At 34.6% G+C, this 16,576-nt stretch overlaps 1 protein-coding gene across 1 annotated transcript in view; it reads right to left on the bottom strand.

Moving 5' to 3' along the window:
• Positions 1-6,132: 6,132 nt before the first annotated feature.
• LOC129265629 (HEAT repeat-containing protein 5B-like) overlaps positions 6,133-16,576 on the bottom strand; it is a 50,973-nt gene continuing 40,529 nt past the window's right edge. The window contains exons 30-35 of the mRNA XM_064101336.1: positions 15,874-16,146; positions 15,003-15,308; positions 14,447-14,671; positions 13,874-14,025; positions 13,137-13,350; positions 6,133-9,992 (exon numbers count right to left, since the gene is read on the bottom strand). Coding sequence (XP_063957406.1) covers positions 9,658-9,992; positions 13,137-13,350; positions 13,874-14,025; positions 14,447-14,671; positions 15,003-15,308; positions 15,874-16,146 — 1,505 coding nt within the window. The 3' untranslated portion in view covers positions 6,133-9,657. The remainder of the gene's footprint in view (positions 9,993-13,136; positions 13,351-13,873; positions 14,026-14,446; positions 14,672-15,002; positions 15,309-15,873; positions 16,147-16,576) is intronic.

Genomic DNA, 16,576 nt, shown 5'->3' with positions numbered 1-16,576 from the left:
GGGTAGTACATCATGACAATTTAGTTTCTCATTTTGCCTCCGACGAAGATTCTGCTAGGATCGAAAGCTTAGGCCCCTTTTGACTTTCTAATTTAGTTTCTCATAAGCATATTGCAATAAGTGAGAATAAAAAACATGGTTTTTCTCAGAATGGTCCAAAGTGGACCTAACCCCTTTTGCAACTAAACTCTTAAAAATACATCCATGTACATGTATATGGGACAAGAACATGTATCTTACAAATTACAGTAGATCTCTTGGTAAGTAGAGACTTCTGATTCAGTGGAAAGTGCTAACTATTACACTGTATAATTAGACTATAATAATTATTCATGAAACTAAAGAACAAACTCTATCAATCAATCGATCAATCTAATTCAATTCAATTCAGTAAAAGAGAATAGAGATCATATAGCTAGTAGTAGTTAGATCAAAAGCTTCGGTCTCTGTTATGTTGGTTGTTCCGCTGAACTCCGTTGGCTCCACTCACCAAATACAGAGTCCGAAGTTCTAGCTCGATCTGTGCAGGGGACTCAATGGCCATATGTTTATGTATTAAGTTTGGATAAAACAGGGAAGTGAAGTTGCGCGATAGCCGAAGTAAGTCACTGTTTTTTCCCCTTTTAAGTTTATTTTTCCCCATTTTGGTGCATTTCAGGCCAAAACGGAATAATAATCTTTATTTTGGTAGTTCTTTTTATATATTTTCAATGAAATAATGACAAAAATCGATGAGCCCCGTCGGGGGGATTTTGAATTGTTAACCCCCTAATGGTGGCTGCACGATAGCGGGCCGTCTGTGTACGAGGAGAAATTTGAAAAAAATTAAAAATGTTAAAAAACTCAAAACAGACGGCTGCCAATTGTCTAGTAGTAGTAGGCCTAAATTAAAATAAGTTGATCTAAATTTATATATTTTTATGTTTTGTATCAATATCAATTATTGAAATATGAACGCAGACTCCTTCAAACCTTGTCATAGTCACTCATTCAATGAACAAGGTTATGGTCATAGTATACTTTTTTATAGAAAAGCATTGAACTTTAATTTGAAGAAAACATAAATTTCAAAACATCAAGACCAAGAAGACTTTGAGCTTTGTTTTCCATAAGGGCACGTTCTGAAATTTGCAACTAGAACTCGCACTACCTTGCTCATACTACTTCTCTTTTCAAAAACTTAAATACATTAAAGCTCTCTGATTTGATTAACCTGAAATTGGCAATCTTTATGTTTTCTCATTTTAACGGCTCACTACCTCCTATTTTAGAAGATTTCTTTTCTAACAGAAAATTCAAGCACTCATTTAATACACGTAATAAGAATAACGCTATCTTGCCACATTGTTGTATATATCTCACTCAGCGTAACTCTACCATCATTAAATGCACTAAGTTATGGAATGCTCTTACATCTGAAATAAAAAATATACATTCACAATATGCTTTTAAATCTAAATATAGAAAAGTTATTTTATCTGCATATTGATTCTACAAAACCTACACAAACATTTTTTTTTATGTGTGTGTGTGGTTTTTTTTTGTGTCTGTTTGTATATTTTGTATGTAAAGGGATCACTGTTTAGCAAGCCATAGACTTTTGTTGTGATTCCCATACACATTTTATTGTATATATCTGCTTAGACCAAAAGCTTCAGTCTCTGTATTTTGGTTGTTCCGCTGAACTGCGTTGGCTCACTCACCAATACATGGTAAATGGGGATTATAGTAAAATGTCAGAAATTGTTGAATAAATTCCCAGAAACGACGGTTATTCCTGTCCAATGAAAACGTCAAAGTTCATTATGAAATGACATGCGTTGTGCGAGGTTAGTAATAGTATACTAACCTCGCATGTTGTGTGAGTGATTCCTGTCTAATATCTGCTTTGCATTTTATGAATTATTAATAAATTGAATTGAAATTGAATTGAAACCCCTCAATATACACACAAATGAAAGCAACTAAAATATATGACAAACTACAAGACACCTAGACGTGAGCTCACCTCATCCCATTTGAGGAATTTGTTTCCTTCCACGAGTTCATCAGGAACAACAATCTCTTCTAACTTTAGCCGAACCTTTGATGTGTCTGCCCCGGCCATTGTGTGTCAAATCTTGTCTAATTCATCTGCGTAAAATTCAAACAATAATGTTGTTATTTTAGCACTGCAGACAGAGAGTATTTGGTGACACTCAACATCGACTCAATGACAGTTTGGATCACTGGCGTCAGATTGAACAAGGCAACCGCATACGGAATTTGTTAGCTTTCACAACTCCAGCGAAACTATACTGCTGCAGTGTCCGAACATGTATGAAATTCCAATGGGCTAGCCCTGCGGTACAGGTACTTCCGTGTTCCGCTCACAGTCACACAAGTCTTGCTCACTTGTTGAACCTTAAAATTCAATCTGAAATATTCCCGAATCTGAATCCCGCCTAGAAAATTTTGATGGAGATCGAAATAAGTAGAGTAATAATTATTTTTAAAAATATTAGATTCAAGGTGTTTCAACAAGAAGCAAGATTTTAAAAGGATTCGGCGCAACCCGGGCTCATCACGTACCGAGGACCAACGATATCGCTCATCCGTATATCATGCATCTCGCGCGAGATCGTCAATAATGGGCGTGGCCTCGAAAATGAATTACCAGTAAAATGTCAATAAAGCTGCTGGTAGGGATGCAAAATCCCAGGATAAAAACACCCCCACCCACTTTCTCTGTGACAGTATTTACCCAAACACCTTCCCCTTAGAAAGAAACGTTTTCTCCAATGCTTTGTTTTCCTATACTTCTCATTTCATTATTTACCGTATTTCTCTCTTTATTACTTTACATGCCGAGCTCCTTTTGTTTTCCCCTGGGCGTTTTCCTTCTTTCTTTTCTTAATTCCTTCTTTATTTTTCCTTCCTTTCTTTATATTTCCCTATATTTCTTTATTTTCTTTCTGTCTTTCTTTTCTCCCTTTTTATCAGACTTTTTTTTTTCATTCTTTCTTTTATTGTTTAGGCCTCTCGTCTTTCTTTCTTCTTTCCTCGTCTTTTTTAAGGATGATTTTATTTTATTCTCTTAAATCACTGAAAATACACATTCAAATTCCATAACAAGTTGTACAAATTATTTGAAACATGATTATAAATTATACAATAAATCCATATCCCATAGAATTATACATCAAACTCAAAGATATTGGAAATTAATACTGGTGCGTTCCAACAATTACAAAATGAAATATTAACAAGCTGTAATAAATGACAAGAGAGAGAAAAAAAAAAACAATGATAAAAAAGATGAAGTCTTTCCCATCTCTGATCGATCAACAAATTTGACCCCTGCCCTCCCTATTTCCGACCGATTTTCAAAAAAGGGTTATTTTGAAAGACTGGTCAATGGTCAATAGCGGAGTCAAACGTATTTAGGGCCTTTTTTTATTTTTTAAAGACTATATAGCCAAACGTGTTTAGGGTATGTTTTCCCAAAGCTTTTTCCCCGGGGCTTTTTCCTCCTCGTTTCAGTGTGCGGGCCCGAGACAAAACTTGTTTAGGAGTCATTCTGGCGACAACTTGTTTAGGGGCCAAAATGTGAAGCCCGCGAAAAACTTGTTTATGGGGTTATTTCGCACAGAGAGAAAAAATCTTTTAGGGGGTGTTTGGAAATAATTTGGTCACGCACTTCAGCAATACATTTAACTGCCCCCACCCCCAACCTGACCCTATTTGAACAACCCATCAATCTATGTTATGCGTGTTAATGTCTACACTTCCTCCCCTCTTTTAATTGATGGGCGTGTAGGTATTGTTGGTAATTTGAGGTTCGTATCGTAGTATGGTTGCTTGCATGGTTGCTTCCACTACTGCTATTTAGGGAAATAGTCTCGAAAAGAAATCCCAAGGGATAATATACATACATAGGTAGATCCAGGTTCTCGCTCGCATATGATAGTTGGATGCCCATCCTGTTCATGGTTAAATAAGTGCTTCGAATGTCCAGCTGAGGTTGGAATCACAAATTTTCATGATTACCAAAGATTTTAGTCGTAATAAAAATGTGAATTTTCAGCTCACACCTCGCGCTCATATCATTAGATAATATCCCGCTCATGCTTACGAACACTGCTCAGAATGTTCAATTTCCAAGTTTAAATGCCTAAAATACCCCCCCCCCCCCCCAAGATTTCGCTGGCGATTTGCGCTCGCATTATTGTAAGTGGCCTTATGAAATTGATCTTCCTTAGCTTGTTTATAACAACAACGCTAAGATGTTAATAAACCCGTGCATGGTCTCTAGTAAGAATACCCCCTCAAAAACAACAAAAGGAAAATATGTATGAAAATAATTTTCCGCCCTCCCCCTATTGGCAAAAGCTGGATCCTCTGGATATAATGAAGGGCGTGTATACAACACTTAAAGGAGAATGAAACCCTTGAAACCAGCTGAATCCATATCAAAGAGAAAAATCAAAGAAACATATTGTTGAAAGTTTGAGGAAGATTGAATGAATAATAAGAAATTTATGAGCATTTGAATATTGAGATCACTAATGCCATGTAGATCCTCCAATTGGCAATGCGACCAAGATATGTGATGTCACACATGCACGTACAACTCCCTCATTACTTTAGTACTTATTTCACTTATATTCTCACTTTTATAGAGTCTATCACAAGGTGAGGTGTTCTCTTTATGAGAGGACAAGTACAGAGGTTTCACAACATTATATCATTGATGAATCGTTTGTCATATGATTAGAATAAGCAAAAAGATATGTTTTGGGGTATATTTTCAGTGTCCAAAAGGGGAGAGTTGTTCATCTGTGACATCATAGATCTTGGTCGCATTGCCAATGGGAGGATCTCCATAGTATTAGTGATCTCAATATTCAAATGCTCATAACTCTTCTATTGCTAGTCCTATTTTACTCAAACTTTTGTTGATCTTATTCTTTGATTTTTCTGCTTTCACAAAAGCTAACCTGCTCCAAGAGTTTCATTCTCCTTTAAGAAAGAAATAAAGGAGAGTACTAAAACAGAACATTCACAATAATCGATTTGGACGTTCATAAATTATAGGCCTCTTGGCCTTTTTTCAATGTGATAATCACGTGTGAGGGGAGTCGAAGGAAAATCTTACTTTTGGAGTAAGTGTAAGTGATTAACTCAAATCAGGTGAGTGTGTTTGGACTATCAATGTTAGCAGGAGATGATTAGTGACTATACTCGATACAGAATAGGGAAATAAATTTGTCACAAAATAGTCATCAGAAGTGGCAATTCACGTCACAGATGCCTAATAGAATCATTCGGAGATGGCGCTATTTCATTTTACAAAGATAAAAAATGAAGAAATAGAATGATCTGTCTTCTATCATTCTATTTTTTAAGCAATTCCAAGCATAGCAATTAGCAAATACATGTTTTGAGAACTCTTCGATACCCACAAATTCAGGTTTTTTTTTAATATTGGCAGCCAGCATCGAGAATGGGTGAATGGCTAAGCACAGATGTCTTCTTTTGAATACACAAAATGGCCAGCAACCAAACAGCTTGTAGACGACTGAGTATTATTTATGAGACCAAATGGAAAGTAGATTAATTTGGTGTAGATAAAGAGACAATTCTCATACCAGCTGCTCTTACATGGTCAAGAATGATTCTCCAAAAAATTGTGGTCCTCAAGATTATTTCTTTTCCTTCCCACTTTTCCATTCTACTCTTTCACATTCCTTCTTATTTGGTCTTTCCTTTGCCCACACCCTCCCTCTATTTTGAACTCCAAGAAGGGATACATCATTGGCCAAGCACTGTTACATTGGTAGCAGGCTCCCCCCCTTCTCTCTCTCTCTCTCTTCCTTTCTTTTCTATCTTGTTGATTACAGGACTAATTGTTTATTTTTATCTTGCAAGTAGGTTATACTTATTGCACTTCAATCACAGAACAGAAAATGGATGATTTCCAGTATAATAATTCAATCTCTTTCTACCACACCTCTCTCATACCCCTCCCTCCCCTCTTTATATCATTTTCCTCTCCCTCTTAATATATATCTCTCTACCATTAATCACTTAGTTAGATTAAAAATGGATTCCAGTAGTTCGTATTGTGTACAAACAGTTATAAAACAACTATATGGTTCACAAAAGATACCTTTATTCCAACATTGATAATATACATGATAAATTGTTTACATTACATTCAATTTGTTTTGTTTTATTTTGTTTTTATTTTCTCTGCCGTTTTAACTACCAAGCTTAAGCAAGGGTAAACAGTATTTAATTTACATGACATTCTCATTTTGAGTTGCTCAATATATTAAAAACATATATTATACACAGGAAAATGATACATTCATTATCGTTCAATCAATAGTGTAATTTACAATTTACAAGAATTATTAACATGTAAACATAATGTCTGAATCATCACAGCATTATCAACAATTTAAATTCAAAACTCAGAAACCCATATTTTGAAATCCAGTCTATATTAAACCATGATTTAAAATCTGTAGTCTAACAATAGATTATGGTTGAATAGTCAAGAAATATAGTGCCCTCTTCATTTCCCTGAAAGCTTATTGATAGTCTTGAGGACCCTATAAATACTCATTATCAAACATCTGCTACTGACATGTTTTATGTCACAATTGGCTCCCCATAGTTTAGTTTAGATCATGGTTTAAGTCAAAACAAGAGATCAAAATACAGGTTTATAGTAATTAACTGCAGGATTATTGAACATATCTACATGCATTATAAATGCTTATGAATAAGGATTAGAATTTTCACCTGTGGCAAATAATTACAATAAGAAAGATTATGTAAAATGATTTGCATCTTTCTAAAATTGACTTCAAGTCCCATCTTCAGGATCTATGAAAATCATTTTCAATTAAGAATAATTTTATTACCCATGTTGCCTGTTTCTTATTTGCTGACCTACAGGATTTAAACCCCATTTATTATCACTTATATGATATTAAAGAAGTTTCTAAGTGTATGCATAAATATGTATGATAGGTGTAGGATATACTGATCAATTGAAACTATGCCTTCTTTATGGAAATTGTCCTTGTTATGTCATCATTTACTGAAGACCTGGTTAAGAAGTTTAGTATCAGACAATTTAATTTAGATGGATTTAAAAAGCAAATATAAGATAGTAGAGGGTTATTGAAACTTTTAAGGAAAGCCTGAGGTTAAGAATGTCAATGTAAAAAGGGTTTTAATCTCTTTAGAATTGAATGATCGTTCATTCTCAATGTGACCTCCCCCTTTAAACATGAGCCAGAAAGTGTGTTTAGGATTATGCATATACAATACCCTAGGTAATACTGACATGATAAGACTTAAATTTTAATCAGATATAACAATGCAGTATTTATGTAACATGATATAGGTAACTCTCGCGTACATCCATTGACCATATCTACAAGCAAATTTGATGTCTGTAGCACCAATAATATATTGTGATATATTACATACCATCATATATTCCTGCATTATACAATGCACATGTCAAGAGCAAGGACAGTTATGTAAGAGTTGTCTTTTAATATAAAGGATATACTGCAATACAACTTGCATAGAATAGCCTCTAAATCATCATTACACTTCATTCAAATATGCTGCATGTTGTGAAAAAGGTCATCTATACTACACTTCGTTGGTACATGCACATTTTTCTTATATCGAGCCATAATAGTATGAATGATAACATGTATTCACACAGGCACTACCTGTATCCCAAATGTTAAGCTCCTAAACAAATATTGTGATTTGTTTGGTGTGCAATTATCTCACTTAAATGTGCAAGATTTGTCAAATTACAATTTGTTAACAATTAACATGGTGATTGTCATCTTAGCTAGATAATCTTTACAAATATAAAAAGAAGACAACATAAAGTTCAAAATAAAATCATTTTAATTTTTGGACCTCACTCAATCCATAAGATATACACTACAGTAAGTAGTTCACAATACTGAAGGGATGATTGGCTGAGAATAAGTAATTTAATGTAAGTATGATTTAAGTACATAAATCTTTGTATAAATGTTCACCAAGGATAAGTTTTTTTTCTTCTTTGATTTGTATATTCAAATGCGTACACCATGTTACTTGTTAATTACAAGAAATATCACCATTGTTTCCTACAGGCCAAAACTGTCATTACTTACATTCCTGGGCCCCGTCTTACAAAGAGTTGTGATTGATCCGATCAATCGCAACTATGGACAGCCAGCAACGTCAACATATAAAATGCATGTTTGTTCAAAAAAATTCTAGATATAAATGTGTATCCATAAATTTATTGATTTCTTGACAATTTGGTGTGTTCTCCTTAGTTTACAAAAGACATTGTGCAAATTTTCGTTAGAAAAAATTATGTCACTGATGGATTTCCATAGAGTTTCGATTGATTGGATCAATCGTAACTCTTTTTAAGACGGAGCCCTGGTATACACACATGCTCCAAAATCATTCTTACCCCTATGTACTAAGATATGAATGATGTCAAGATTAGTGAGATAACATAATTATGTATCATAGAAGAATTTGGTAAAATAAACAAACAGCTGAAAATGGCAATTCACCATTGTATGCAAATTTGGTGCCATCTTAAAACTGTTGAGATTTCTCTCAAATCAGTCTCAACAATGAAATATAATATCAATGCAACTTTCCAAACTACAATGTATGCACTGTTCCTACAATGTATGCACTGTTCCTTCACAAGCAACTAACTCATTACATTCCGAGTTAATCTGAGAAAAAAAAAGAAGACACTTCTGATATTTTTTAGTAGAATCTTACTTTCCTTATTGCACTACTGATTTTGGTAATTTCATCATTTTTTAGTTTCTTTCTACAGAAATTGACAGAACAAAATGATTGTTGAATTCAGTTGAATAAATGTGCAATATTGCAACATTTGCAAAGGATAAATATGCTGATTGACACAATTTGGTGTTGTGGTTTGGTTTTCCAGCATTATCAGTTACTTACTGATACAGAAATTTGATGTTAAACCCCTAGGTCAGATCTTTGAGATGATGACATAATGACATGAAACTTTGATCCCTGGATGTGACTTACGACTGAATGATATTGTGAGTGTAACAGACTACATCATCTCCTTAGAGTATTATAATTGGTGAATTCAATGACAATGTATAATTTCAAGTTTGGTGTTGGTGATATTTGCATACAAGGGTTTACAAAGTTATAACAATTGCACCTTCATCAGCTCAACACCTAGTGAGGTCAGTCTCAGCACTGTGGCTTGTGTAAAACCAAAATCTAGTTGGATTAATACTAGCATTAGATGTAAACATCAAAGATGAAATTGCATTACCATTAGTGATGTTACTGGTGTAACACCAAAGCCTAATTGGATGAACAATAACAGTATTGTTAACACCAATAGTTAAAATCATCTTTTTCATGGCTTCCCCTGCTTGAAGAGTTGGGATTAATTTGAACCCAATATATATATATATATATATAAAAAAGGTTCTGTATGTACATTATATGTAACTAGTGGAGTTAACCCACTGACTCATGAATTCTGGAATTCCTCTGGACTTTGAAGAGGGAACAACTGGTTCCATTCAATAACATGTTAAGAGAAGTTATTTTAGGGTTCTATCTTTAACCAGTGAAGTTACTAAAATTCATTTTTAATTTAATACTTGGAGCAGCTGATGCCTTGGGTCTTGACGGTTGTCTTGTAGGTTGTTTAGCTTTATTAGAAGCTTGGTTAGCATGGATAGCTGTCTCTAGCTTTGTCTTTAGGTCTGGAGAAGCAGCCATTACACTCTTAAAGGCATTAGGATACTGATGACCAGTCTTGATCAGACGTTGAAGGACATGATCATGTAGAGATCTAGCTTGCTTGCTTTGTTGTTGCTGGCTACCGGTGGTATCGCCCCCAGAGAATAGGAAGCTAATCAAGATTGGTACCAGCAGGGCTACCATCTGGACTCCTGTACAAAGTAGACACAAAATTATATTTAAACTGTTGAATTCCATGTTGATAAGTCATTTTTTAAATGTAAAGTTTGCATAGCTATTTTTTAATCAATGAGCAGAAGTGGTCTTCACAAAAACAAGTTCAAACTTGAGTATAAAAACAAGTCCAATATCTATGTCTGTCTAATTAGACCAGAACCTATAAAATAATTCACTGCTAACTTCTATAGAATCCTTAATTTTGATTGGCTTTTAAGTATTGCTACCATAGTTAGTAGCAACTATCAAATGGGAAAGTTACCAAAATATTATTGATATCACCATAAATATATTTTCAATGGGCCCCTGTAACCATCACTTTGAATTAAATGAAAAGGGCAACTTATAACAAGGCCTATACCTGACCATTAAAGATTATACAGTCTTGAAACTAATTGTAAAATCGCATGCCTTTCCTATTATTTTTCGTAACAGAAACTAATATTAACTAGAATTTTAATTCGTCATGAGGACGAATTAGGTGATCTGTCTCTGATTTCATGATCAAGAAGACAATCAGCATGTTTATTGAGATCAATATAATCATCATGATGAAAACTGAACTTCTCTTACGAAAAGAACGTGTTGAATACTCTTGAAAAGAAAGAAATGAGAAACTTTGGAAAATAGGTGTAAATTATACACATGGTACATGTACATGTTATATTAAAAGGATTTTTTAACTATTTTATTGTGCAATGTTTTAACTTATATACCTTGTAATGGTCATGAAGGACCATTTGTGAAATGTTGAAAAGAAAAAAAAAAAAAAAAAAAATCTCATGTTCACCCCGAGGTTCCAACCCCCGACCCTAAGAAAGCAAGTCTGATGCCTTATCAACTGAGCTACACTATTTCCCATAGACTTTACACATAAGCACTATTTCCCATAGACTTTACACATAGGATCTCAAATCCAATTTTGCAAGAGAAATACGGGCATGATCCCGGCATCTGATTGGAAAATGGAGACCACACGTACGATAGCTTACAATCTCAGCTACAACATACTCCAAGCTCAGAGAAAACCAACATACAGAAATGGAGATATGGCTCGCGAAATAGAAGAATGTAAAATCAAGTTTTGAGAAAAAGTCATTTCCCATAGAGATTGCACACAAAATGAGCGAAAATGACATGCCTCTATAACTTGCCATTTTTCAGGATGATACATTCCTTTAAATGTAAATATAGCCATCACATTAGAAAGAATATGTCCTTAGCTACAACATATAAGAAACTGAGCGAAAATTAGAGAGTTAGAGTCAAATTTGCATAACTATGATGACATCATAAGTAGCAAAATGGGAATTTTGAGTTTCGACGCCATTTTGATGACGTCATGATAAAATTAAGGGTCAAATGAGGAATGAAATCATATCTCCCATCTATACACTATTGGAATATGAAAAAAAAATCGGGGGTCAACAGACTATCTAAAGAGCTATAATGAATTTTGTATAGGCATGTTGTCATATTGTCTATGGTTAGTGCGCGCGCGCGTGCGTGCTGTAAACTTTGATGGAGGCTTATTCCGTTATTACTTGTCGTAAAAGGTTGATCAAGGTATCAAATTATTCAGAATTATATTATCAATGCATTGATATAAAGAAAATGGCGACCCTATGCTCTATAGTGCCGTTACGTACGAGAACGCGCACGTAACCGTGCGCGCGCGCAAATTTTTGAAATGCTTAAAATGACCTGATTCGTACTCTACTTTGGTCAAAAAGTGATTTTGAGCATTTTAAAATTTTGACGCGCGCACGCGCGTGTCGTGACCTTTACATGACCTTTAATGACATGGACAGTTGACCCTTGACCTGAAGTTAATGTGATGTAAATATTGTAATTTTTTTTAAATTGATAATGAAGATATGATTGATAACGTGATTTTACAAAATGGCGTCTAGATGACGTCATGATGACCTTTTGACCTTGAACTTGTTTTATACACATCACATGATACGTCCCCATATCTGATGATATTCTGAAGATAATTGATCATGTAGATTTGGAGAAAAGGGCGGAAAATAAAGAAAAATAATAAATAAATAAAAAAGAAAATTCGTACGAAATTAATAGTTGATCTGTCGATTGACAGATCACCTAATTACATGTATTAAAAAATTGATCTCTGAAGTGCAAATTGGCAATTAATCAATAGCAAAAAGGTTTCTTGCAATACTTCCTTTATAATAATAATAATAATAGAAAAAATATTTATAGGGCGCTTAATACGGGTGTTTTTAAGCCTGCTGTGTTCTGTATTAAACTTTACATGGGAAAAAAATTAAATGGGCATAATAACACAAAGTGTGACAAAAATCATTAAGAGAAAAAAAAAATACTAACAGATTAAAACTGGTGTGTACCTCCAATGACCGACCCACAACTGCGATTCATTGATTGAAAAGGTATGTTTTGAGCAGGGCCTTAAAGGAGAATGAAACCTTTGGAACAAGATAGCTTGTGTGAAAAGAGAAAAATCAAAGAAACAGATTAACAAAAGTTTGAGAAAAATCTGACAAATAATGAGAAAGTTATGAGCATTTGAATATTGCGATCACTAATGCTATGGAGATCCTCACATTGGTAATGCAACAAAGATGTGTGATGTCACTTGTGAACAACTCTCCCCATTACTTTAGTATAAGTTTCACTTAAACTGCGTCTTTTTCCCATCTATCAGTAGAGCATATATTCTTTCTATAGGAGGGAATGCAATACGGATTTTTAAAGAATACATCATGGATAAAGAGTTTGTATCACCATAAGAAAAAGCAAATAGAGACATTTTGGGGGTATTTCATAGTCCATCAAAGGGAAAGTTGTTCACATGTGACATCACACATCCTTGTCGCATTGCCAATGGGAGGATCTCCATAGCATTAGTGATTGCAATATTCAAATGCTCATTAACTTTATCATTATTTGTCCGATTTTTCTCAAATTTTCTGTGTTCTTATTCTTTGATTTTTCTGTTTCGACACAAGGCTACTTGTTCCAAAGGTTTTATTCCCCTTTAAACTGACTGACGGACTTGGCACTATGCATGTGAGAGGGTAACTTGTTCCAAAGAGAAGGGGCAATACACAAATCAATTTTCCCTGACTTACTGTGAGAGTCATCTGTTAAGCCAACTAATATTTCAAGGACACGTATAGATTCAATGATGACTGCTACAGACTCATCATTATCAGGTATGTTTCCAGCTGAAGATTGTAGATACTCTACTAGTCTTGGTCCTAGGGCATGTATGTAAGGTGTTGATACATCATGGTGTGGACATTGAAAGATAGATGCTGCCATCTGAAGACACTTCAATTTTACCTGAAAAAACAAACACACACATTGAAATAAGTAAACAATGTAATTACATTTGAAAGCATTGCAATTAATAACTGAACAATTCAATTTTCAAAGGTTTAAACATAAAAGATCTAATGTCCTGTATTATGAACAGCAGTTTTGGTTTTGCACATGTCTACTTTCCATCATTTGCACATCATATAATTTTACGGTGTTAATCACAAGGTTTTAAATAACCCTTTGCCTTATGACTAGTATGTGAAAGAAAATACACATCATTTAGGGCACTGTTAAAACTGCTAATCTCAAAATTTACAATTTTTAGGACAGTTCAAAGAAAAGTTGTATTTTAGAATCACCACAATGGAGGTACCTCAATTGCCAGACAGTCTTTTTGAGAACTCTTTCTTGGCCAAAGAAGGTTTTCCACTTATGTCATAACTCTAAAATCTAGCTTTTTCCGAGTTGTCCTAAAAATCTTAGTTTGTGATACAAGGTTTTACCAACCCTGCCAATATTTTTTTATTGTTACTGAATGACATACCACTGGTTCTTCTGATTTGAGAGCTTTAGAGAAGAGATCCACTCCCTGAGCTTGAAGAGATGAGATAGCTGACACAGAAGGTGGAGCAGATGCAATAAAGACTGCTACAGCTAACAGCACACTACACATATCAACCTCCATCTTATCCTTATCTGTATGGAATGACAATAATGATTATCATAATTACGATGGCCATAGTAATAAGGAAATGGTTATTGAAATAAGAATTCAGAACATGCTTATTCTCCTTAAGATGGCAAGAAATTGCCAGAGTTAAGTGTGTCTAAAAGATTGTCTGAGGTTGAATACAGAGTAGTTTATTACTTTGTCACACTTTGATTAGATTTGTAATACAGTCCCACTTGGGTGCCAATTCAGATTGACTCATAATAGGTAAAGTTGAATCCGATCTTCTTAGGTTAACTTTATGGATGTCAATTAGGGTTATACAAAATTCACTCCCATTATGTTAAAAGAGGAAGAAATTTGAGGTATCTCATTTTGTATCAAGATCAGGTCACCAAGCATGCATGAAGTTACTTATGAAAAACTGGCATTCTTAAAGGTACCTACCTGGGTTAGAGTAATCCAGAATTGTTGCCAAAGTGCTTTGAAGAAACTTCTCCCAATCATTAGCACATCTAGGATCCTTGACAAATGAACAGGTAGCCAATGACCGAAGAGCCTGCATGCATGATGTCACTGTCGGAGCACTCTTACCATCCAATGATGGCTCGGCCGTCTCTCGCAGGACGTTGGTTGTTAGGCAAAGGATTGTGGGTAATACTGATACACTTCCTGTAAGATACAAGATTTCAGTAAAAATCTTGACAAATGCGATTACCATGCTATAGCATGAAGCACACTATTTGAGGTTGAGTAAATCATATTAAATTGTTGTAGATATGAGGGGAGTGTTTCAAGTAGTAAATACTTGTTCTGCACCAATCAGATGCCAGAATTTCAGTAACTTATAGTTTAAAATGAAATTACTGATTATTTGTTTCACTAAATGCTCCTTTATTTACCATGTCTGAATAAGAACCAAAGATTCTTTTGGTATTGTTCAGTTAATTAAATAAATCATTTTACATACCCTTTTCTTGAAGATATAACATGATATAATTACCTGCTGGTGAGCAGAGAGATGGCAGCTCAGCCATGATAAGGACCGTAGCTGAGATTAGATGGCTAGCTTCATCGGATAGTCCTGCATTCTTAGAGTAACTATGTATAGAAGCAGCACTAGCCCCTCCTGATGGGTTGAGGGCAGGTAGCTGTCTGACCAGGATGCAGAGACATACCTCTAATGTTGCAAAGACCACTGATTTACCAGGGACTACCTCTCCACTAGCCCCACCTTCACCAATGTCTGAATCCCAGTCAAGGTTTTCCTTTTCATTCTCTGATTTCTCCTTGTTTTCAATACTCTCACCTAAGGAGGAAAGGGGAAATTTATAATTATTAGAATCATCTAAGCAAGTCTTATATACATGGACAGTCAACATACACTAGCACTACCACTTCTGTACCTCAATGAGCTCAAACTTACTTTGTCTCTTATCCAAATAAATTATAACCTTAATTGAACTTAACTGAACCTTATTAAAGCATATATTAAGAATAAAAAGTACCTTAATTCAAAATTATATTAACCCTCATCAAACTTTATTTATACAAATTATTCTTGTCCTTGCCCCTTTTGTCACGTTATTTCTTAACAATAAAACCAGATTGCAAGTTAATGTTTTGTGACTGACGGTCTTAACTCTCAAGCTCATGCAATATTTATATAATATAAACAAACAAGATTCATTAGACTATTACTAATTTCAAGCACAATATCTATTTCTTTTCTCAATGATATATGATCAATTATACAATTACTTTACACATGCACACATTGTTTCAATGAGCTACGAATCTACATATCCACATTTTACACAAGAAAATGATCCCTCAAATAATGACCAAATGATTTCATGAGGTATCATTTTCACCTTTGACCTTGCGTTGCCCTTCAATTTTCTCCTGCATGGCTTTGACGATCTGCTTGACCACACTGATGACCTGCAGGTGTGTGGAGAGATTCTCTCTGGTCAGCAACAAACGATGCAGGACATTGAGAAGCTCTATGGCTAGTGAGGGGTCAGATACAAGCTGTCGTCTAGGCCAAAGGTCATCAAGGAGGGTATGAATGGCTTGAAGACAGGAAGAGATGTTCTGGAGGGGCTCAGTGGCACGTTGATTGGAAAGGTTCTCTACACAAACACCTAGTTTTACAAACAAACAAGTAACAGTGGTATGTTTAAGTTGCATTTATGATTTCTTTTCAAATATGTCTACAGATCTTTATTAAACTTCACCATCATTTGTAAAAATGTACTTTTGTATGATATACAGGTGAATCTTCCCAAGTTGAATCTCTTGCGATTATAAAAACATATTCAATTCAGGCAAAATTTAACTATCAAGAGGCTAACAAAGCATACTTTGCATACTCTTTACTGCAAACTTGCATTGACCTGGACCCTTATTTGACTTATGGAAGGTATACTTATGCAAAGTAAACTGTACTTGGTATAATTTGTGTTTTGTGATGCAGAAGAAAATAAATATACCAAAGAAATACAATTCTCATAAGTCAGAACTGAAGATCTCCTTTCCATAGCTCTCATACCACAATGTTCATAAAAGCACAAA

The sequence above is a fragment of the Lytechinus pictus genome, chromosome 7 (assembly GCF_037042905.1).
Source record: "Lytechinus pictus isolate F3 Inbred chromosome 7, Lp3.0, whole genome shotgun sequence".
In the NCBI taxonomy this organism is placed as follows: domain Eukaryota; kingdom Metazoa; phylum Echinodermata; class Echinoidea; order Temnopleuroida; family Toxopneustidae; genus Lytechinus; species Lytechinus pictus.
The sequence above is the reverse complement of the archived record's forward strand: the minus strand, read 5'-3'. Positions and strand labels throughout refer to the sequence as shown.